At 35.6% G+C, this 25,301-nt stretch overlaps 1 protein-coding gene across 1 annotated transcript in view; it reads left to right on the top strand.

The window, feature by feature from the left end:
- The window catches only part of Sycp2 (synaptonemal complex protein 2), a 69,075-nt gene extending 44,187 nt beyond the window's left edge, over positions 1-24,888 (top strand). The window contains exons 26-44 of the mRNA XM_028774115.1: positions 1,906-1,970; positions 2,061-2,118; positions 3,306-3,361; positions 3,793-3,850; positions 6,423-6,585; positions 7,994-8,031; positions 8,474-8,650; positions 11,138-11,327; positions 12,658-12,860; positions 18,426-18,611; positions 19,385-19,475; positions 20,192-20,347; positions 21,069-21,178; positions 22,600-22,694; positions 22,794-22,893; positions 23,286-23,344; positions 23,453-23,534; positions 23,639-23,695; positions 24,732-24,888. Of these exons, the coding sequence (XP_028629948.1) occupies positions 1,906-1,970; positions 2,061-2,118; positions 3,306-3,361; positions 3,793-3,850; positions 6,423-6,585; positions 7,994-8,031; positions 8,474-8,650; positions 11,138-11,327; positions 12,658-12,860; positions 18,426-18,611; positions 19,385-19,475; positions 20,192-20,347; positions 21,069-21,178; positions 22,600-22,694; positions 22,794-22,893; positions 23,286-23,344; positions 23,453-23,534; positions 23,639-23,695; positions 24,732-24,806 (2,019 nt within the window). The 3' untranslated portion in view covers positions 24,807-24,888. The remainder of the gene's footprint in view (positions 1-1,905; positions 1,971-2,060; positions 2,119-3,305; positions 3,362-3,792; positions 3,851-6,422; positions 6,586-7,993; positions 8,032-8,473; positions 8,651-11,137; positions 11,328-12,657; positions 12,861-18,425; positions 18,612-19,384; positions 19,476-20,191; positions 20,348-21,068; positions 21,179-22,599; positions 22,695-22,793; positions 22,894-23,285; positions 23,345-23,452; positions 23,535-23,638; positions 23,696-24,731) is intronic.
- The last annotated feature ends 413 nt before the right edge of the window (positions 24,889-25,301 follow it).

The raw sequence follows: 25,301 nt of genomic DNA, 5'->3' as shown, positions 1-25,301 counted from the left end.
GCCACCACCGCCCGGCTTAAAATAGTTCTTAACTTTATGTTTTCTAAAGAAATGTTCTGTTTAAACTGGACCACGTGGTATACTCCTATAATTCCAGTTACTCAGAAAGCTAAGGCAGAAGAATCGCAAGTTTAGGGACTACCTAGATAAATAACTTTTAGTGAGACTCTGTCTCAAAAGAAGACAACTAAGGTTATACCTCTGTGGTGTCTAGTTCTTGGCCTATCATGTCTACAGCACTAGGTAAGCCCCATACCATGAAAATAGTTTCAAATAGAGACCTGGTATTTTCCTTTAGGGGTCTATGATTTAGTCTGGTTTTATCTATCACAATATCTTAACTGGTTTTTGTTTTGTTTTTCTAGCTGATCCCATCTATCCTGACAAATCCTGGAATCTTGATTTTGTTAAAATATGTATTACTTGTCTAGGCTTAAAAACACAGATTCTCTTTGACTTACCACTTATAGTTTTTTTTTAACATGTTCACTTAACTTGTTAAACTTCAAGGATCTGCTCTCCAGTTCTTAGTTTGCCATTACACTAGTCATGTATAGTTTTCTTTGTTTTATAGCATGTTTTGTGCCAGACCTTTCATTATATCCAAACACTACCTTCTTTACTTTCCAAAATTTCCAACTTTAACCATGTCCTGCTCTTGTTCAGAAACCTACTTTGTCTCTGCTGCTTACTGATTATTGAATTGAGTAGAGACATAGAACTTACTAGGATTTTTTGTTTATTTTTAAACTATCTTTGCAAGACAGTAGTTTGGTTGGGAGATGTTTTTACTCAATTGATTCTTTTCGGGGAAATAATAGTATATTTTTCTTTTCTTTCTTTTTATTTTATTCTTTAATCTTTTTTTTTACATTCCAGTCTTTATCCCCCTCCCAGTCTGTCTTCTGACACATCCAAACCTCCTACCCCCAACCCTGTCTCCAAGAGGATGTCCCCACCCTGCACTCCACCAGACTTCCCCACTCCATGGGGACTCCAACAATGAAGGAATGTTCCTCTTTATCCACATCCTTGCCAACATGTGTTTTCACCTGAGGTTTTGATCTTAGCCATTCTGATTGGTGTGAGGTGGAATCTCAGGGTCATTTTGATTTGCATTTCCCTGATCACTAAGGACTTTGAACATTTCTTTAGGTGCTTCTCAGCCATTTGAGATGCTTCTGTTGTGAATTCTGTTTAGTTCTATTCCCCACTTTTTGATTGGGTTGCTTGGGTTTTTTTGGTGGTTAGCTTCTTGAGTTCTTTATATATTTTGGATATTAGCCCTCTATCAAATGTGGGGTAAGTGAAGATTTTTTCCCTATCTGTAGGTTGCCGATTTGTCTTATTGACTATGTCCTTTGTCTTACAGAAGCTTTCCAGTTTCATGAGGTCCCATTTATCAATTCTTGATCTTAGAGCCTCAGCCATTGGAGTTCTGTTTAGGAATTTTCCCCCTGTGCCAATGAGTTCAAGGCTCATTCACACTTTCCCTTCTCTTAGATTCAATGTATCTGGTTTTATGTTGAGGTCCTTGATCCACTTGGACTTGAGCTTTGTGCAAGGTGACATTTTTATTTTTCTACTATATACAGATAGCCAGTTATACCAGCACCATTTATTGAAGATGCTTTTTTTTCCCTGTTGTATATTTTTGGCTTATTTGTCAAAGATCAAGTGTCCATAAGTGTGTGGTTCTATTTCTGGGTCTTCAATTCTATTCTATTGATCAACATGTCTGATTCATTCTTACTAAGGAAAATGTTACAAATACTAGATTTGTGTTAGTTGAATGCACAACTATAAAATGTGTCACAATTCAGTTGCACATGTGACTTAACTGATACAGCTAGCATTCTCATGTTTACATGTTTTTGTATAAACCTCTTTCATGTTTTGCAAAAGGTTCAGCGAAAGAGTTACAGAAAACTGAAGACGACTGTGGTTAATGTTACTTCTGAATGTCCATTGTAAGTAAATTTTCATAAGTGTTTCTTATTTGAAGAGACTGGATGTTTTCCTTATATAGTGGTGCTAACATTTATCTTTGTTTTTCACAGGAATGATGTATATAATTTCAGCTTGAATGGTGCTGATCAGCCTGTTATAAAACTTGGAGTAAGCTAGAAATCCACTGATTTTGTGCCTAGTTCTTCTGTATTCACCTTACAGCTATATCCAGTTATGAGCATATGTGTGAGATGCATCTTGAGATACATATACTTTACAGTGTTTAAAATATGAAATGTTATATTTGGATAGCAAGCATAAGTATATCTAGGTAGTTTTTTTCTATTTTTTAAATATAGAAAAATGAGTTAACTGGGGCTTTCCAGTAACTTAGACTTCCTCTTTAAAAAAAAATTGTGATTCATTTGAATGCATTAATAAGAAGCTCAGGATCACCAGCAGTGTGTTGTGTCCCATTGAAAAAAGAAACCAAAATGTTTCCCTTGTTATTTAATGCTTTCTCCCTATTTCTTACATCTTCCTCTGTCTGTTTTGAGTCTGAATCCTTGCCTGTCTGAAGGTTGTCTTGTGAATCTCTTCTTGTGTCTGTGTCACTGTGTCTATATGCCCCTAACAAAAGGTTTTTTGGTCTATGTTTATTGAACAGCACAGAAAGCATCACATTAGGGAAGGAATGAGGGCACTTTCAGAAATCTATAACAGATTTTAACATTTTTATATCAGGAGATAGCCACATATTGTGTTCAACATTATGGTGAATGTTCATTTTATAAGAATGCTTTCAATCTATTATTTTTGCTGTCTTTAGCAAATGATTATTAGAGTACTCATGAATTTATTCTGAGTCTGACATGGAAGAGTACATAATTTAAGATTACAGATAAGCATTGTATCAGGTGGTAAAAGTTGATTACATGGGAAATCTAAGGCAAGTAAAGTTCTTTGTTATGTTGTTTTCTTAAAGGGAAGTTGAAAAAAAAGGTTGAGTAAATTATAGGTAAGCAGTCTTAAGTCACCTCAACATGTATTATTTACTATAGGAGTAAGGTCCAGCAAAAAAAGTTCTAGTCTCTGAGAATGTGAGAAATGTTTGCCATAAAGCATTATCACAAGAAAAACATTGGTCTTTACTGTGAAAAATATACTCTAGGTTGTTTTGCTCTCAGTCTACTTTTACTGTGTGTTTAGCTTTAAACAACAAATACTATGGAAAGCTGATATTAATGAACAAGTCTTATAAATGAAGAAACTAGATTTTGATCATTTTTTCCTTTGCATTTCTCTTATTTTTGACATAAGTCTTTTTTCTTTGTTTCTGTTTCTTTTTTGTTTAGATCCAAGAATTTCAAGCTACAACTAGAGAAGCCAGTATAGATAATTCACTAAAAATGTAAGTTTTTTAAAATTATAATTCAATAGATCACATTCTATTTATCTCTATTTGCTTTCTTTTAAATAACAATGTCCTTTAATACTGTCTGAGTTTTTGACATATGAAAGGAGGGCATTAAGATCCCACTGTCATGATTACTCTAGCTGTGATTGTTACATCAGCACTTATTTTTAAATTGAATATGTAAAAGATTGGTAATTTGAATATTATGACTTTGATCATAGAGTTGAAAAATTAGTCCTTTATTCAAACTCATTTTTAAAAACTGAGGTCAGAAAGGATTAATAATCTGGCCATAATTACCCAGATAATGCTAAAACTAGTGAAAGAGTTAAATCTGAAATCCTAGGAATTTTCCAGTGTGTTCTGTTAGAAGAAAACAAAATATGATACATGTTTAAAATTAATGTGTATTTTTGTTCCTCCAGGGTAGATGTAAGGAATCATGATGAACATGACCCTTCTCTCAAAACAAAAGATAAAAGAGTAAGTTATAACATGTAATATGGCAATTAAAAACACTATTTCTTGTGCTACAGTGGGAGCTCAGCTTAGTGATTAAGTATTCTTGATACTGTTCACAAGATCTGAGTTTGGTTCTTAGCACGTGCATTCGGCAGAACACAAACCATCTGTAACTTCTGTTTCATGGAATCTGATACTCTCTTCTGGACTCTGCAGATAAAAAATATATATATATATGGCTTAATACACACACACACACCCCACACAAATGAAACCGTTAAAAGATTATTTCTTTTAGACATTGTAATACTTGAGATTAGTGAACTAGAAATGTATTTTAATACATGCTGGTGCTTAAAAATAGCTTTCGGGGCTGTAAGAGGATAGCTCAGAGGTTGAGCTATACTGGCTGCTCTTCTAGAGGACCCAAGTTTAGTTCTCAGCACCTACATGGCAGCCCTCAACCATCTGTCATTCCAGTGCCAGTTCCATGTGTGCAGGCAAACAGTTCACAGTCAGATTCGAGACTCTGTTACTATGTTTTGGCTCATAGATTGGATATTTTATCTGAAGTAGATAAGTAAAACACCATATATATATATAGAATAATGAAGAGATTTTTGCTCTTCAAGGAGCATGGCTAATTCAAGAGGTAGCCATATGAAATTTTAAAAACTGAAATACAGGTAGCTCTGTCAAGTTGTCTTGGGTTAAGGATCTTTATTGTATAACATTTCAGGGACTACAAAATAAAAAGTGAAACCAGGAAATCATACAAGTGTTGTAGAGAGTACTGTTACCTGTATAGTACTGTTGGGATTAGGACATGCCCGTGAGGTTAGACTAGACCTAAAAGTGATGTTCAGTGTGCCCCGCTTCATCTGCTCAGCTTCCCTAACACACACATTGTCAGAGACGGTGTCATTGTCGTTTGAAACGTGATCTGAAGTTTTCATGGATGTAAAATCATGATGTAGTTGATGACAACTCTTCGGGTAGCTTTGATTCTGGTACTGGATGCCTTCATGGAGGGAATTTTGATAGGTTAACAAATGGAGGGGTGTACACATGAGCCAGTATGACACTGAATGGTGGCATCCAGTTTATTGTAGTGGGTTTTCGTTCTGGAAAAATCTCCAGGGATCCATGGGAAAAAAAAAACCAACATACCCAAGAAACAGGAGTAAAGGAAGCAAAAGGGCAGTATGAATTTGGGGCTAAGAGTTTTCTACATTTAAATCCTGAAGATGAAGAAGAAACAAACATTCATCTTTATTTGTAGATGCTTGAGAATATCTTCTAAGTCCTGAATCTAGAAAACAAAGGGTGGTGGTCATTAAGAAAAGTAACATTGAAAGTTTTGAGTCTAGATTCTCAGTAGCAGGAACCTCAAGTCATAGCCTGTTAACAATGAGCTAGTCTAAGTGTTAATAAAGGCTTAGTCCCCAAACTTACTGCTCTACCTACAAAATCTATATAGTAGAAAAGTCAAACTAAAGAAAGTTAGACTTCTTTTCCTTATAAATCTGGATATGATATTGACAATTTCATGCTTTCAAAATTAACTGCCAAGATTATTTAGCCCATCAACAATTACAGTGAAAGAATGTAGTTGTTCAAATTTCTCTTCACTCATTCACATCTAATCAAAGTAGTGTGAATGCACTGGATAACAGTGGGCGTGGAAACACTGAAAAGGGACAAAATAAGAAGAAGAACCTGAAGATGGAAGCCATGCTGGCTCAAAAAAGGTAACTTACATGATTTGTATAACAGCAAGAAAGATACAAAGAGTAACAGATAAAATGAAGTTACCAAGAGAGCAGCAATGCCTTGATGTTTTCCCAACAGATCATTCAGTCTTCACCCTCCTGACAGACTCTCATATTGTATATAGTTCACTTGATGCAGAACACAAATTATTACAGATATGATGGACATACAATGAGACCTGTCCTCACTTAACTAGGATTGAAATGAGAGAATTTCAAGTTAATGAACAGTTACCAAAGTGGTCTAAACTAGTTTGGAAAATGGTACCTTGAAAACCATGATGGCATAGCCAATCCTATGACAATTTTAAAACTTTTCATATATGTTTCTCAGGCAGTTTAGTGTGAGGATAAACTAAAAAAAATGGTCCTTTTTGTTGCTAAATGTACTCCATTGGAAGTTGGGACTTGGGACAAGACTTCAAGATGAAGAAAACCAAGACTGCTATGTTGGGCTGTGCTGAGCATTCTCTTTGTATAAATGAATATTGTGGAAATGAGGACTTGAGTTAACTGGCATTGACTGTTCACTGCAGCATCTGCCTAACCATGGACGATATGAGAAATAAAAATCCATTTATGATAAATCATGGAATGTTTTTAAAAATTATACCTAAGGATGTACCACAGTGGTAAAACTTTTGCATAGCATATAAATGGCCCTGAGTTTGCACCCTCACCTGTCCTGAATGAACAAGCAGACAACAACAAAACTGGCAAAACTCAACCAGCATTTTGTTTATTATTTGGAGTATGTAGGAGCTTGCCTTACTATGTATGTCATATACTAAGACATGATTTTTTTTATTTTCTTTCTATAGACGTTAAGTCATGAGAAGAAAACTCTCTTCAGTGACACTGAAACAGAATGTGGATGTGATGACAGCAAGACTGACATTAGCTGGCTAAGAGAACCAAAATCAAAAAGACTAATGGATTATAGTAGAAATAAAAATACAAAAAAATATAAAAGTAGAAAATCAAGTAAGAAATTACTTTTTAGATTATGTTGCAAATAATTTTATTCAGTTCTATAAAATGCTCTGGGCCTTGTAAATTAAATTTACATTTACTTTAAGGAAATCAGCTTTTATTTCAAGATTAAAAATGGCCAGTCAAAGGAGAGTTGGCTTAGAAAGAAGTTGAAATAGATGTGAGTTTTGACATATGTTTAGAAATGCTGGGTGACTGTTGCAGAAGGTGGAAGAGTCCAACCAGTTGTAAGAAGAAGCAGAATTATATGTAAAACAAGTATGAAATATATAGTATGTATAGTATGGTCAGGGAATGAAAAATTGAGGTAGCTAGGATACATTATATTCATCAAAAAATAGCGAAAGATGAGGCTAGATCTGGTCCGAATTTGGACTTTGAAACAGTGTGTTTAGAAGAAGCTTTGGAGAAATGTAAAATGCAGATGCTTTCTTAGAGGCTACTGTTGAAGATATTTATTTAAAACATGAAGATTAGGACTCAGTGTGGTAATAGGTGTTTTAAATATTGAAGTCAATAAATATTTAGAAAATTCTTCTGTGACAACTATTTTGTTGCAATGGTTGGATGGTAAGCTTAATATGTATGAACTTGTTTATTGACTATATTAGAAGACTTTTCATGTAAATAAGCTTTGCTTCCCTGACACTGATAATCCCACTTTTAGTTCTCAAAGAAATGTAAAAAGATGGCATACATTGTGCTTGAAAAACAAGAAGGAAATGTGACTAAAACTGTTATCAGTAATGTGGGTAAGTCCTAGGAAAGTGATATTGTACAAAGTAAAGCAAATCATGGGCAGTCATACAGGATATACTATGTTAGGAAGTTTGATGTCTGATTAGAAACACCTAAAGTGAATTTTTTTAAGCAAATGAATGAGAACAGATTTCAGGAAAGTGATTCCATTGGGATTATCAGGGACAGTAAAGAGATCATGTAGATTCCACATTACCCAGAGACTCCTAAAGTTAAAGGTAGATTCATGGGTGATATATTCTTTAAAAGTTTGATAATACATAAAGGGAGGCAGGCAATTTACACTTTAACAAACACTAATAAGTTACCATTTTGAATATTTAAGTTTTTGAATGAATCTAAAGATACATGTCCCATTGTGATGTAGTATAGTCTGGCTGCTACAAAGTGTCGGGAAAGGGAGTGCTCCAAAGTAGCCTGGCAGCTCTAAAGACCACATTCTCCAGAAGAAAAAAATTAGATTAAGAACTAAAAACATGTCATGGTGGCCTGAAGTCACATGAAGCAGGGAAGCCTATTAAATATTTACAAGTACTGAGGGCGAGGGGCTCATTATTTTATTACTTTAAATTTATACTTCCAGAAATGTTTTGAAATTTTTATTGGTTGAAAATTTTAATCTTATTTTTCTAAATTGCAGGATCATCCATGGAAAAGGGACGGCCAAGATCCACAATGGTAACCAAGAGATAATGTACCTTTCAGTGTTTATTATAACAATAACATGCCGTGCCGTAATTTTCTTACCAGTTTCTATAGCTGATCTTGATCCCGACATTGCATTATTTTCTCACACATTTTATTTGTAGTCACTGTCTGTATTTTGAATCTATTTAATTCTGGTTCTAGATGTGTGTGCCTGCACACATGTGCATACTCACACACTTAAATTTGAAGAATATTTATCGTTGTAGATGTTGCATGATAGGAATAAAACAGTGATAGATGATAGGAATGGCAACATAAAATACAACCACTTAAGTTTTTCTAATCAAGAATTATTTCATTCCTACATATATTGTATATACAATTGTCAGTGTGCCATTTTTATAGTAAATAGTTTATATTTCTGATACATCTGTTACTAATGTTACAGTATTCAGAAACTTTTCTCCTAAAGGTACTCAATAAAAACATTACAAAAAAGGATTATGAAGTAATTGTAGATGGGAGAACCAGGCTTCCACGAAGAGCAACAAAAACAAAAAAAAATTACAAAGATCTCTCAACTTCAGAATCGGAGCCAGAGAGTGAAAAAGATTGTTCATATTTGTTTAAAGATAAACTGCCAAAAAAGGTAAATAAATACAATTAAAATTGATAATTTCTAAGTTTAGTTTTCTTAATACTAAATATTTTGTTTGTATTCATATATGCCTATAACATGCATGTTGCTAGTTTTAACCACTTTACAGATTTACCTTAAAATTTTATATGTAGATGGTTAATTACTGTATTTTCATCTTAAGTTCAAGTGAGAATCTGAGGCTCAAAATATAAAAATCCACATATTGAGGAAGTGGTAGAGAGAATTCGAGCCCATACAATCAGATGCTAAACATCAGATTTGACAACTAACACTATGTTGATCTTAACCCATTAAAACATCATTTCCTCTTGTTTGTTTGTGTTCTTGTTTTCACTTGCCTGAAACACTTTAAAGACATTATAACATAGTTGTATAAACTGATTAACATGACTGCTCCAAATTATAGTTAAGTGGAAGGTTTTAATTATAGATATCAGGGGAAAGTATAGCCAGATGCATCTGGACAAATCCAAAGGCGGGGGGGGGGGAGTCGGCGGTGTATTAGACTGAACAAGGCCAGCAGACTGGACATGGCCATGAGAGGAGGCAGGGGAAAGGGATGAAGACAAAGAGTATGTGAGGAGGACAATGAAGACCAAAAGAGCACAAAAGAAGAGACTGAGAGAGAAAAAACAGAGCCAAAATAGCAGAGTTATAAGGAAAAGCTGGGGGCAGGGAAGGTTCTGAGCTGGAGAAGTTTAGGGTAAGAAGTGGCATGAGAGAAAGTGGGATGCCAGCATGGACTCTTAAATGTTTAATAGGTACTTGAAGGCCAGCATGCTACAGGAATTTTCAATAGCTATTTGTCTCTTTGCCCCTGTGATAAGGAATCTGGCTCCTTGGTATAGAGGAACTGGCTTCCTAAAGAATACTGGCTTTTGTCTAACCGTCAGAATTTGAAGAAGTGAAGTTTCCTTTGGATTTGACAATAATCACTATATTTTCTATTACTTCTTGCTTTAATGTTATCATACCTACCATCAAATATGTCTTTCTAAGCCATTCATCTTATCCATTTTTTTTTATTGGATGTTTTATTTACATTTCATATGCTGTCCCCTTACCCCATCCCCCACCCACCCAGGAACCCCCAATCCCCTCACACCTCCTCCTTCTTCTTTGTGGATGTAACCTCTATCTATCCCTCCACTCCCACCTCCCCACCCTCAAAACTCCCACCCCCTGGGGCGTCCAGCCTTCATGAGGTCAAGGATCTCATCTTCCACCTGTGCCCAGCAGGGCCCTCCACTCTTATATATTCAGCTAAGGCCCTGGATCCCTCCATAAGTGCTCCCAGGCTGGTGGTTTAGACCCTGGGAGCTGTGGTTGGTTGGTATTGTTGCTCTCCTCATGGGGCCACAAATCCTTTCAGCTCCTTCAGTCTTCACTCTAGCTCCTCCATTGAGAACCCCATGATCACTTCAATGGCTAGTTGTGAGCATCTGCCTCTGAATATGTCAGACTCTTGAAGACCTCTGAGGAGACATCCATATCAGGCTCTTATCAGCATGCACTTCCTGACTTCCACATCAGCATCTACCTTTGGTGACTGCACATGGGATGGATACTCAGGTGGAAAGGTCTTCAGACGGCCCCTCCTTCAGTTTTTGTCCCTCGCTTTGTCTCCATATTTGCTCCCTTGAGTATTTTGTTGCTCCTTCTAAGAAGGACCGAATCACCCCCACTTGGTCTTCCTTCTTTATGGACTTCATGTGGCCTGTGAGTTGCATCTTGGGCATTTTAAGGTTCTGGGCTAATATCCAATAATCAGTGAGTGAATACCATGTGTGTTCTTTTGTGATTGGCTTACCTCACTCAGTATGATAATTTCTAGTTCCATCCATTTACCTAGGAACCTCTCAAATTCATTGTTTTTAATAGCTGAGTAATACTCCATTGTGTAAATATACCACATTTTTTTAATCCATTCCTCAGTTGAAGGACATCTGGGTTCTTTCCAGCTCCTGGCTATTATAAATAAGGCTGCTATGAACATCTTATCCATTTTTAAAATGCCTTTTTAAGATCTTTCCCAGAAGATCTTATATATAATAAATAATAATCTATAATAAATCTATAATGAATTCTCTATTATTTTTTACTCCAAGCAAAGACCTGAGTTTCTCATGTGCTTTTGATCTGATCCACAGTCTTAGTCATGTATGTCACCTTGCACCAACCTGGCACGCAGACTTCTTAGTGTCTCAAGCACTATGAAGTTTAGGAATTCTGTTTTCTCTAAACTGCATACCTAAACTTTCTCTAAACTTTGAACCCTTAACAGTATTCTATTGCAGACAATTATAGTCTATGTAGTCAATATATTTTTCTAGTATTCTGGAACATATTTTTGCTAATATCTAAGTTCATGTTATGGTCTTATATAGTAATGAGTAAATCAGTGTTGTAGTATAACATATATGTCCAGTTGTTTAAGTGTATTTGAGTATAATCTGAAGTTACTGGTGTGTTTAGGAGGAGACTATCCATTCCAGAGCCCAAGCAAAGAAACTGCCCAAGAAAGTCTTCAATACAGAAGCACTGAAAAGACAGGCATCAGAGGAACAGAAAAACTCATCTAAGCTGGGAGATGGGAGAGAAGACAGTCTGTACCTGTCTTCTGCATCTCTGTCTGGGAGCTCATCATCTGTGGAAGTGATGCGATGTCAGTGTTTCTGCATTTCCCTTGCATTTTACTAGAGTACTTAACAGTTTCTTTTTGTGAGTCTGTGAAAATATTTAAAGACTGATTTTGTGATATCTGAGATAAGAGCTAAAAAGTTCATTTTAAACCAGTTAGTGCTAATAATTTGGGTTTTTGTTGTTGTTGGTGGTGGTGGTGGTTTTTTTGCCAACTCGAGAACATAATAGAATATCCAAGGTTGTCATCTTAGGATGTTAAAAATCAAATGATTCAATGTGGAAATGCTTAACACTCATAAACTAAAACTATGAAGATGTAACAACATAATTCTAATATACTTTAAGCTAAAATATTAACATAAGAACTCTATGGGATCCTTTATACAATTCACTGAAAAAAGTTTAAGGAATATTGTGATGATTCTGTGAATTCACAGATTACCTTCAGAAAAAATAGAGATTTTTCTATTATTTTTAAATAATTGGTAATGAAAATTCATATTCTTAGAGATTTAACTTATGTCTTTCCATTATAAAAACTAAGTTCCTGTGAGGCTCTTTTAAAGCAATCCAAATATCTACATTCAGTTAAATTCAAGACTTAACATATATTTTTCCCCTAAAGTAGCTGCAAGATCCTTTCATTTTTTTCAATACTCAGAATCACTGTCACATTAGATGAGCTAAGACAGATGCATATACCTTGACTGAGCTGAAAACTAAGAATTGATTTATATTAAAAATTAGGTCCTCTTTTTAAAATTGTGGTACAAGTATTATGTACGTGTGTATGTAGAATATTCCCCAACTTTTTAAGAAAAGTGGGTCTCACTGATACCTGGGCTCACCAGATAGAATGTCTAGTGGACTGGTGAGCTCAGAGATTCACCTCCCAAGCTCTAGAATTATAGGCATGTTTCACCACACCTGGCTTTTTTTGTGGGTCCAGGGGATGAACTCGGGTCCTGATGGGTTTATGCTACAAGCACTTTACTGACTGAGCTGTCTCCCCCAGACTTACTGTACTCATTTTTAGTAAGTGACTTAGACCAACTGACTTTGTAAAACTTCTCTTACTTTATAGAGGTTACTATATTAAGATATTTAACATAACAAGTTGATCATTATATTTAATCTCATACTGTAAATATTTTTGTTTAAATTGTTTTTGTAAGTTCAGAATTTTCAATTGGGCACTTTTCAAAGTTTTAGTATTTCAAATATAGTTGATATTTTTTAAAAATATACTTAACCTTTGAGGATTTGATAAGTTATTAAATCTGTCATGCCCATTCTAGAGCAAGCATGAACAATAATACTGTTTTGTATGTTTGTGTTTCTGGGGAATCTAGGTACAGAGAAAATAACAGAAAGGGATTTTACTCAGGACTATGACTACATCACAAAATCTCTTTCACCTTATCCAAAAGCTGTGTCACCTGAATTCTTAAATGGAAACAATAGAGTTGTAGGTTGGGAAAAATCACCCAGAATTAATGAGACCAGTGCAGTATGTGTGAGAAAGAGTTGCTCACCTTCAGGACTGCCCTTTTTGGTAAGAATATAATTTTCTTTTATCATATGCATCTGAAAGTGGTAAGTAACTTGCCTGTAGTTTACCAAATATGTATTGCATATTTATTATTCAGTGTTTATATATCCTTTAATAAGTTTTAGCTATTAAACTCATAAGCTGACAAAATTGAAAAGAATGTAATTGAAAACTATGTTGCTCGACTCTTTAGTTATATAAGGAGCTTTAAAACTCAATAGGTACTAACCATTGCTTCTAATAAAATGGTATTAATGACTGTTTAGGGCTTGAAGGTATCACTTAGAGCACTTGTCCAGCATGAATGAGGACCAAGAATACAATACCATCACTGAAAAAAAAAGCACAATAGCTACTTAACACACTTGTATCAGAGATCTTAAACTGCTGATATAATGTACCATCTGACCTACTGCTTTTAGATGAAGGTTTTTTATTTCTAGATGATTTAAGCCCCCCACCCCACCTCCACTTTTTCCAACCAGTAGTCTTATAGAGGTTATTTTACAAACAAAATCTTAGGTTAAACTGTCAGTATGCCAGATAATTCAGAATAGTTCTATGCTTTTTAAAGCAAATGTAGGAGAATGTCCTGCTCTAACTTATCAGCCCTCCCCTTTGCAAGACTCATTTTTCTACAGATACCAGCATGCCAGCTAGTATCCTATTAGATTCTATCATGTTTTTTTCTGCATCCCTTAAACCCTTCATATGGCACTTTGTAAATGTCTATGTATATTTAGTTATTCTAACCTTTTATGTATTTATTTATTTATTTATTTATTTATTTATTTATTTTTACACTCCAGATTTTATCCCTGTCCCTCCTTCCACCCTCTGACTGTTCCACATCCCATACCTCTTCCCACCCCACTGTCTCTGCGAGGATGTCTCCACCCCCATATCCCCTGACCTCTAAACTCCCTGGGGCCTCCAGTCTCTTGAAGGTTAGGTGCATCATCTCTGATTGAACCCAGACCCAGCAGTCCTTTGCTGTCTATGTGTTGAGGGCCTTATATTAGCTGGTACGTGCTGCCTTTTTGGTGGTCCAGTGTTTGAGAGATCTCAGGGGTCCAGATTAATTGAGATTGCTGGTTCTCCTACAGGGTTGCCCTCCTCCTCAGCTTCTTTCAGCCTTTCCCTTAATTCAACCACAGGGGTCATCAGCTTCTGTCCATTGGTTGGGTACAAATATCTGCATCTGACACTTTCAGCTGGTTGTAGGGTCTTCCAGAGGGCAGTCATGATAGGTCCCTTTTTGTGAGTGCTCCATCCATAGTGTCAGACCTTGGGACCTCCCCTTGACCTGGATCCCACTTTGGGCCTGTTGCTGGACCTTCTTTTTCTCAGGGTCCTCTCCATTTCCATACCTGTAGTTCTTTCAGACAGGAACAGTTATGGGTCAGAGTTTTGACTGCGGGATGGCAACCCCCTCCCTCAATTGATGCCCTGTCTTCCTGCTGAAGGTGAGCTCTATAAGTTCCCTCTCCCTACTGTCTGGCATTTCATCTAAGGTCCCTCCCCTTGAGTCCTGAAACTCTCTCACCTCCCAGATCTCTAGTGCATTCTGGAGGGTCCCCCCAACCTCCTAACTCCCTAGGTTGCCTGTTTTCATTTTTTTTTCTGCTGGTTCTCAGGATTTCAGACCTTTTCCCTCACCCCAAACCAGATCAGGTTCCCCTCTCTCCCTCCAACCCTATCCACTTTCCATCCCAGGTCCCTCCCTTCCACCCCACTTGTGATTGCTTTCTTCTCCCTTACAAGAGGGACTGAGATGTTCTCTCTTGGGCCCTTCAGCTTGTTGACCTTTTGAGTTCTGTGGACTGTATCTTGGGTATTCTGTATTTTTGTTGTTGTTGCTAATATCCACTTATTAGTGAGTACAAAACATGAATGTCTTTTTGTGTCTGAGTTACCTCACTCAGGATGATATTGTCTGTTTTCATCTATTTGTCTGCAAAACTCGGGATGTCCTCGTTCTTAATAGCTGAGTAGTATTCCAAGATTGTGTAGATGAACCACATTTTCTGTATCCAGTCTTCTGTCATGGGACATCTGGGTTGTTTCCAGCTTCTGACTATCAAAAATAAGGCCACTATTAACATGTGCCCCTGTGGCATGGTGAGACATCTTTTGGGTATATTCCCAAGAGTGATATTTCTGGGTTTTCAGGTAGATCTATTTCCAATTTTCTGAAGAACCACCAGGTTGATTTCCAGAGTTGTACCAGTTTGCAATCCCACCAGTAATGGAAGAGTGTTCCTCTTTATCCATATCCTTGCCAACGTGTGTTGTCACCTGAGGTTTTAATCTTAGCCATTCTGATTGGTGTGAGGTGGAATCACAGGGTTGTTTCGATTTGTATTTCCCTGATCACTGAGGACTTTGAACATTTCTTTAGGTGCTTCTCAGCCATTTGAGATGCTTCTGTTGTGAATTCTGTTTAGTTCTATTCCCCACTTTTTGATTGGGTTGCTTGGGTTTTTTTGGTGGTTAGCTTCTTGAGTTCTTTATATATTTTGGATATTAGCCCTCTATTGAATGTGGGGTTAGTGAAGATTTTTTTCCCTATCTGTAGGTTGCCGATTTGTCTTATTGACTATGTCCTTTGTCTTACAGAAGCTTTCCAGTTTCATGAGGTTCCATTTATCAATTCTTGATCTTAGAGCCTCAGCCATTGGAGTTCTGTTTAGGAGTTTTTTCCCTGTGCCAGTGAGTTCAAGGCTCATTCACACTTTCCCTTCTCTTAAATTCAGTGTATCTGGTTTTATGTTGAGGTCCTTGATCGACTTGGACTTCAGTTTTGTACAAGGTGACAAATATGGCTCTATTTTCATTTTTCTACTTACAGATAGCCAGTTAGACTAGCACCATTTATTGAAGATGCTTTCTTTTTTCCATTTTATATTTTTGGCTTATTTGTCAAAGATCAAGTGTCCATAAGTGTGTGGTTTTATTTCTGGATCTTGAATTCTATTCCATTGATCAATGTATCTGTCTCTGTACCAATACCATGCAGTTTTTATCACTACTACTCTGTAGTAGAGCGTATTGGAGAGATCAGGAATTTGAGACCCATATGTAAACATAATAAAAGCAATTTACTGCAAACCAACAGCCAATATCAAATTAAACTGAGACATGCTTGAAGCAATCCCACTAAAACTGGGGACAAGACCAGGATGTCCACTCTCTCCATATCTATTCAATATAGTACTCAAAGTGCTAGCTAGAACAGTAAGACAACAAAAAGACATCAAGGGGATACAGTTTGGAAAATAAAGGTATTACTATTTGTAGATGATATGATAGTATCTATAAGCAACCCCAAAAATTCTACCAGAGAATTTCTCCAGCTGATAAACAACTTTAGCAAAATGGCTGGATATAAAATTAACTCAAATAAGTAGCCTTCCTTTATATAAATGATAAACATGCTGAGAAAGAAAGTAGGGAAACAACTCCCTTCACAATAGCCACAAATAATATAAAATATCTTGGAGTCACTCTGACCAAACAAGTGAAAAGACTTGTATGAGAATAACCTCAAGTCTCTCAAGAAAGAAATTGAAGATCTCAGAAAATGGAGAGATCTTCCATGCTCATGAATTGACAGAATATAGTAAAAATGGCCATTCTACCAAAGCCAATCTACAGATTCAATGCAACCCCCATCAAAATCCCAACACAATTCTTCAAAGACATCAAAAGAGCAATTCTCAAATCCATCTGGAAGGCAAAGAACCCAGAATATCGAAAACAATCGTAACAATAAAAGAACAGCTGGAGGAATCACCAGCCCTGTCCTTAAGCTGTACTACAGAGCAATTCTAACCTCCTTAATTGCCTTATATGATGCTTTCTATTCTTTTTTTTTTTTTAAGATTTACTTTATGTATGTGAGTACACTGTAACTGTCTTCAGACACACCAGAAGAGGGCATCAGATCCCATTACAGATGGTTGTGAGCCACCACGTGGTTGCTGGGAATTGAATTCAGGACCTCTGGAAGAGCAGTCAGTGTTCTTAACCACTGAACCATCTCTCCAGTCCAATGCTTTCTATTCTGATGCGAGTTTAGTTTGCTGAATATTCACTTGCTGGGAACTGAGACAGTGACTGCCCCTTTTCCATAGTTTCAGTTGCATTCTATCTGATGTTCTTGTCTGTCTTTGAATTTTTCTGGTTCATTGCATTCATGAATAATTTTGAGACATCCAATGAATTAATTGTCTGGTTTTGTTTTTATGGCACTAGGGGTTGAACCCAGTAGTTCTTACAAACTAGATAAGCATTGTTCACCAAGCTACATCTCTAATTCGATTTATGTTTTCCAACTTTTAAATGGAATTGTTTTATCTTAAAGTTTACTGGAAGTTTTTTGGCGGAAGGGGGGATTTGACAAGATTTGAAAGAGGGTCTCACTCTGTCTGTAGCACTAGCTGTCCTTAAACTTACTGATAAGTTAGAGATCTACCTGTCTCTGTTTCCCAAGTGCTGGGATTAAAGGTTTGTAACAGTATACCCACCAGGTACAGTGTTTACAGGAGTTCTTAATATGGGTTTGGATATTGCTCCTATATTGGCTACATGCCATTGTATCTTTCACTTGCTGGAATCCAGAACTCCAATCTGACAGATGATTTTAATAAAATGTGTTTTCTTCAGAGTGTTTCAGACTCTAGTGGGTGAGCTTGATACATACCTGTAGTCTTAGCACTCAAGAGGTGAAGGTAGGAAGATTGAAGTATTAGGGCCATCCTGGGCTACATTAGGAAGACCTAATTCTTCCTTAATCTATTGCTCTTTAATGTGAAAATGGTAATTTTGATTTAAACTTTTAGGTGTCATTTCTTCCAGAATTTCCTATGAATAATTAAAGTTTTCCTTTTATAATGTCTACATTAACTAACTCAAGACTGAGTCTGACTATCAGTGCTAATACTACACTGCTTCAGTTTTACACTTGTTGGGTGTTTCTCTCTCTCTCTCTCTCTCTCTCTCTCTCTCTCTCTCTCTCTCTCTCTCTCTCTCACACACACACACACACACACACACACACACACACACACACACACACAAAAATCCCAGTTTATATTTCTGGGGTTTTAAAGGCTTTTGCCTTTGTGCTTTATCATAACAAAAAGCCAAGAAGTAAGTAGTTTGCTCTTGTATAAAAAAGAAAAATAATGCATTTTGTATTTTGAGTGATCTTGCTGAATTCTCTAATTTCCCAGATTGTCATAGTTTTTTTCTGTAGAGATAAATTATATAAAGTATTACAATTTTGTATTATATGATCAACTCATGGCTTCCGTGAGTTTTTTTTTTTGTTAAAGTGACTTGGTACCTGAAAGTTAGAAGCCATACTAGCAGGCTTCTTTTCTCACAGGCTTTGCTAGATACCTGTCATTGAACTAATTAATATTATATTTAAGTAGGTTCTGAATTTTAGCATTGAGTTAATTCTCTAAAATGTTAAGTTGTTTCCTATTTCACTCAGCTCTTTTCTTGTTTTAAGTAGTTATCTAACTTCCTTAGATTTCTGTATGTCTTATTCATTCATAGCCCAGACACACTCCGACCAAGAATAATTCTATTGTGAATACGAAAAATACAAATTCAGTGATAAATAATCAAAGAAACCAACATTGTAACAGCTATTCAGATGTAAGCAGTAATAGTTCAGAGAAACTTTATATGGAACCTGAATCTCCAGATAGCTGTGAAAACCATATGCAAAGCAAGATAAAGGTAACATGCCAATTCAAATTGCTAGTCTTCAGTGAGAATCATAATACCAAGTATTTTTTTTCAGCTTCTGTGAATGGAGAATCTGATTTCTAACATGTAGAATGGTCTAGTCATGGGAAAAATTGAAACTTTAAAAATGAGTACAGGAAGGTCTTAAAATAGTGAGGATATCTGGGCAAAATTCCTGAGCTTACATATTTATAAGTCTTTCTGACTTAATGACTACATAGAAATCTGATTTGCTGAACTTCTTGTTAGCATGAAACTCCACTGGTCAATCAGTAAAGATATGTTACCTGTATAATATAGAATATGGAAATAAACTTGGAGGGGAACTAGGATCTGAGCTACCCTTAACTGGCTAGAAGAGTACACAGATTAACAAAGAAAGAATAATAATCGAAGTAAAGTTACTGATTATACAAAGTTGTATTCAAATAGTAAAATGCAAGTATAATGTGGAAAAAAAGTCACTTTACAAGAAATTTTCTGTGTCTCCATATTTACTCAAAAAATAAAGACACTATTAACAAGAAGCTGAAAATCAGAAATGTCCAAAAAAGTCAAGTAAAAACTATTAGCATGAGATTGATGTTAATTTATCATAAATATTATTTTTCAGTCATCTTTAAATGAAAAGAAAGGCTTGATAGAAGATGCTATGAAAAGAATTTGACAACATTTGAAATCTGTTGGCTTGGGAGTTTGATGAATAGTCAAAGATGAATCTTAAGTGTTTATAGTACTTTTCTAATTTCTTATATTTATTTTAGGAAAATCATGCAGCATCTCCATTATCATTGTCTAGTGAAAAAATAGAAAAATTATGGTTTGACATGCCCAGTGACAATACTCATGTATCAGGTTTGTAGACATAGTCTTACTTTTTAAAGATTTACTTTAGCCAGGTAGTGGTGGAACACACCTTATTCCCAGCATTCAGGAGGCAGAGAGGCAAGTGGATCTCTGAGTTCAAGGTCTACAGAGCTCATTCTAGGACAGCCAGGGTTACACAGAGAAACCCTGTCTGAAGATAGATAGATAGATAGATAGATAGATAGATAGATAGATAGATAGATAGATAGAAGATAGATAGATGATAGATAGATAGATAGATAGATAGATAGAAGATAGATAGGTAGTAGATGGATGGGTAGTAGATAGAGTTCCGTGTGTGTGTGTGTGTGTGTGTGTGTGTGTGTGTGTGTGGAGACACTCCATGTGCATGCAATGTCCATAGAGCCCAGGAGAGGTGTCAGCTATGCTGGAACCGGGATTAAAGACAATTGTAAGCTACTGTGTAGGTGCTAGTAACTGAGCCTGGATCCTCTACAAGAGTAGCAAATATTCTCAACTACTAAGACATCTTTCTAGCCACAGCCTTGTTTTTAAAGTAATTGCTAATTACTTAGAAATCACACCTAAATGAATTCTACATCTCAAGTCATATCAACTTCAAGTCATTCAATTTGTTGTAAAAAAATATAAAGTTGTGTATGTTAACATAGTTGTATTAAAGCAATAAGATGGTAGATATGTTGCATCAGAATTGTAGCACTATTAGCTTTTAACTGTTTAAGGTCCTAGTCGACGTGGTAGCAAAAGGCGGATGTACCTAGAAGAAGATGAGCTAAGTAATTCCAATGAAGCCGAAGTAGAAGAGGCAGAAGAAAGGGAACATTTGCTTCCCAAACAACTGTGTCAAAAGGAAAATTCCAATCAGCACACCTATAAAAGTAAGCAGATCAAAAGTGTGTCAAACTGCAATTACTTTCAGGGTAGCTTCCTAGAGTTTGGATGGCTTCAACGAAACAGTCCTTTGTAATAACAGCTTTGGGTGAGTCCAAGGTGGATATAGACTTTTATCACAAATTTGACTTTCTGTAAAAGTGGTAGCCTGGGTCTTAAATATTCTGATTTTTCCATCATTTTTTCATGTTTTACATTTAAATCTTACTGAAATATAAATTATTTGAAGTGTTAGTTTGCCACTAAATACTCTTCAGGTACTTCTGCTTTTTGTTTTGTTTTTGTTTTTTGTTGTTGTTTTGATACAAGATTTCTTTGTGTAGCCCTGGCTGTCTTGGAATGAGCTCTGTAGACCAGGCTGGCCTTGAACTCAGAAATCCACCTGCCTCTGCCTCCTGAAGGCTGAGATTAAAGGTGTGTGTCACTATTGCCCAGCTACTTCTGCCTTATTAATGGATCAAATTTAAAAGTACCAAATGTTGCACCTTAATTGTCATTTGTGCCTCAATAGCCCTATCAAAAGGTTATGTGACAAAGATTTCACTTTTAATTAAAAAAATGGAAAAAAAACCTCTGCTTAGGGTTTAAACACACATAAAATATGAAGAATATTTTTATTCTCAGTCTAATGAGACAAGGATAAACTTTGTGGTAGTACATATCTTAATGTTAGCTCATTGTTTTTATTTTTCATGTCTGAAATTACAGCTTCATTATCGACACCAGATTTTTCTGTTCCTAAGGACTGGCAACAGGAGTTACAAGGTGCTGGAATGTTTTATGATAACATCAGCTCCGACTATAAAAGGAAAACTGATGTGAGTTACCTTCTAAGTTCCATACAACACTACAGGTTTCTGGTAGATAATAGATGGCTTGTCTGATCCTTAGCCAACAAAACTTGCACATACATTAATCAGAATTTGCATTTATGCGAAATGGGTATGACTGTCAGATGAAAGACATCTCTCTCACTTCTAAAATATGTCTTCCAAAAATTCTTTTTTGTTCAATTTGTCTTTGCAATGTTTAGGAATTTTACATTTTCTGTTTTTGTGTTTGAGATATGCATACACACGTTTTGCAGATTGGTGCATGTGCATACATATGTGCTTGTGGAGGCCAAAGTTCTACTATATTAGGTGTCTTTAATTCTTCTTTCCCTTCCTGATTGATTGGTTGGTTGAGAAATGATCTCTCAATGAAGGTACAATTTGTGTAGTCAGGTATATTGTACTGGCTGGCTTTTAAGTGGGTGCTGGGTGTCTGAACTAGGATCTTTATGCTGGCATGATGAGCATTTTACAGATAGTCATGTCTTCATCCTCTTTAGACATTTCAACTTAACTACCCAGATTATCATTCATGGAAAGTAACACATATATACTACCAGCTTATATTCCCAACTTTCTTTCACCAGATCTGTACTATGCCTTAGTTTTTGAGGATCCAGTGACATGATGCATACAAAACACATCCTGAAATTATTATTTACCTTTGGTAATAATAGGTAGAAAATCACATTCTCTTACGTCTTTATTTGAACTAATAATTAGTTCATTATCTTCTTTGAACAATCATAAGTACAATTAGCATGTTATCAACCTTATCTCTTGATTACTTTTCCTTTTATCCAAAAATAAGATCTGAATTTTTTAAAGATTTATTTATTTATTCTATGTATGAGTACATTGTCACTCTCTCCAGACAAACCAGAAGAGGGCATCGAATCCCATTACAGATGGCTGTGAGCCACCATGTAGTTATTGGGAATTGAACTCAGGACCTCTGGAAGAGCAGTCAGTGCTCTTAACTGCTGAGCCATCTCTCCAGCCCCACAATCTGAAATTTGTTAATTTTCATTTTCCCAAGGTCAAGAGTATCTGTAATTTTATAGACTCTTATGTGTCTCTGGTAGGTGAAAATATTTTGTGAAAAATGGTAAATTGTATTAAGCTATACTCTTGAAAACAAAACTGTGATCAGTAGCAATTTTTATAACTACCATAAATTTGGAATTCTTTAAAACAATAGAAAACTGAACTGTATTCAAATCCTGGCCAACACAAGTAGCTACTGCTAAGTCTAGTTTATTATAAAAAGTTGACTTTAAATAACTGCATTTTTAATTTTATAAGTTTTTCTTAGTTGTTTATGTGTTATGAAAATACTTTTCATAATACAGTCTTGGTTAGGTTGTTATTTTATAAGGAAATTTTAAGTTAAAAGTATTTTTCAGACCCAACATAAAATCATGGATGATTTTACTACAAAGACATTGAAATTGACTCAACAACATCTGATGGCAATGACCTATCAAGCTCGGGGACGCAGGTCTGTAGCACAAATCTGTCTGGTAAGCTTTGCATACTGTGCGCTTATGAGCTGTGAGTCCTGTGGTTTAAAAACTATCAATTTGCTCCTTTTTAATAGGGATGAAAATATTGACAAATTCCAAGCCACTCTCGTAGATGAGCTGGAAAAAATTGAAAAAGACTCACAGGCTTTACAAGACTTGGAGAAAGAGCTTGTGGTTTGTGTTTCTAAAAATTTTTTAATGTTTAAAGTTTAAGTATAGGTCTTTAAAATTGTTTGTACTCCATTGTTGATTGATTAATTGATTTTTGATTGATTGTTTGTTTGTTATTTAAAGCATAGTTCTATCTTACATCAGCTGCAATTGAATTCTGAAATTGGCTACAAGTTTATAACGAATATCTTTGTTACTGTGGGGAGTATCTGAGAGATTTTACATCTAATACTTGTAATGTGAAAAAGTGTACACTATATACAGTCTTCTTAACTTATAACCAGTTTTTACTTAAATTTAGAGTAGTAGAAATACATTAATTCTACTTCCAGGTTTTAATTTTTAATTGTGTTAAAGTACAAGGATTTTTTTTGTGTGTGTACCTTAAAACTTAGGACACTGAGAAAAAGTTAGTTCAGAAGATGAAGGCATATCACCAAAGTGAGCAAGAGAGGTTAGTATGCATTTCTTAATGGACAGACTCTGTATATAACATATGCTGCACTATAGCAGTAGAATGTGGGCAGATTCGTAAAAAGTTCATTCTCATTTTATCTATTAGGCTTCATTTTTTGAAAACTTCACTGGATAAAAGTTTTCTTGTCTTTAATTCTGTTTATGAAGACACTGCTTTTACATCTGAGGTATAAATTTTCTATACTTATCTTGTAACCTTGCTGGTTAGTCTAACTTGTCTTTTCGTTGTGAAAATTTGATAAATTTCATGAGAGAAATATGTTGTTTCCAGATGTGTTTGATGAAAGCAAACATGAAAATGCTACAAGACAAGCTACTTAAGGAGATGGTGAGTGAGCTTAGTGTGTGCTTCCATCTACTTACCTGGCTTTTGTGTCCTTTACTGTCTGTTTTAAAAAATAGGTTCTTGATTTTGAGCCCAGGCTGGCCTTAAACTTGTGATCCTCCTGCCTCAGCCTTCAGAATGCTCAGATTATAGGCATGGACCACTACACTTTTTACTTTTTTTTTTAATATGTCATATTCTTTCAGAAGCTTTTCATACTTATTTACTTCTTTGGTTTTCTTTTGTTTGTTTTTTGGTTAGTTTTTAATGGGAAAAACAAAGATTTTTTTGTTATTGGGGGGGGGTTGTGAAGGTTTGGAGAAGGCAGGTTCAAGCTGACCTCATGACTTTTAGGTTTTTAAATTATGGAAACCTTGTAAGAGTATCTGAGGGATGGATGAAGAATCCCTTCAGAGGAAACAGATAATGATTTGCAAATGTAAAAACTAGGCGGAGAAATAACTTGTTTGTGCTGTTTATAAACACTGTGTACTTTAACAAAAGCCAAGCAAGCCAGACTACTTAGTGGAAGAACTGTTACCTGGGTTAGCAATAGCATAGTTGGGTTGTTAGAAGTCAAGTAGACCACCAGCTACATTCTAGGATGAAGTACACTCCAGAGAGACACATGCTCCTGCTTTACACAGACATGGTTAGGGGTTTTCTCAAAGTTTTAAGTACATAACAATAGTAACCTTTATCTACATTAAGTACTAAAATACTTGTGAGACTTTCTGACATCCAGTACTAAGTGGTGCAGAGGTTGTAAAGCTATAGTCAAGCTAACACAGCTTGAGCAAGTAAACTGCATAGGTTTGTCCTCATTGAAAATTTTTTCTAGAATAATTTTCTTTACTTTTTCTTTTAAATTTTTTATGTTGAGCTTTGGAAGATTGCAAGTCTTTCCTCCAGTATCATGAATACTATAGCTAATGATGGGAGAATCCTCTAGATACCTCCATGTAAAACCTAAGGGAGCGGGTGGGCTCAGCACGAATTGTATCTTTATGCAAATGATTGTCTTTCCCCTTGGTCACAGCATGAAGAGGAACTTCTCAACATACGCAGAGGACTAGAGTCTTTATTCAAGGCTCATGAAAGAAATGATGCGTGAAATCTGGCTGCTGTCAACACATTTTATCTGATTAGCTTTTTGTCTATAAATGAAAAAAATAATAAAGTAGCCTTGCAAATATACATCATCTAAGTACCTCTATGCTTGTGTGCAAGAACTTCCTGACTCAACTGTTAAGAGATGAAAAATATGACTCCAAATGCAGCTTGTGTGTCTTATGAACAAACAGTAAAAGGAGGTAACTCTCTTTGGGTCATATTTTTACATAAACTATGTCTCTAAAAGTAACGTCTGTACTAAAGTATCACCTAAAGTGTATTTTTAAATTAATGCAGTTTTGGAATAAAATATACTGAAATTTGCATAATGTTTTGTAAATATACAAGTAATAAAATATTAGCCATTCTTTGAAAGGGGGAAAAGCTCTGCTTTAAAATCTACTTGTTAGTACCTTCATACTTTGAGATGTATACAGTTACATTGCACTAAAAGTGTTAAAGTGACCTAAAATTGTAGCTATTTCATAAGTATTTT

The sequence above is a fragment of the Grammomys surdaster genome, unplaced genomic scaffold (assembly GCF_004785775.1).
Source record: "Grammomys surdaster isolate TR1022 unplaced genomic scaffold, NIH_TR_1.0 238, whole genome shotgun sequence".
Lineage (NCBI taxonomy): Eukaryota > Metazoa > Chordata > Mammalia > Rodentia > Muridae > Grammomys > Grammomys surdaster.
This window is presented reverse-complemented; position numbering and strand designations above follow the sequence as displayed.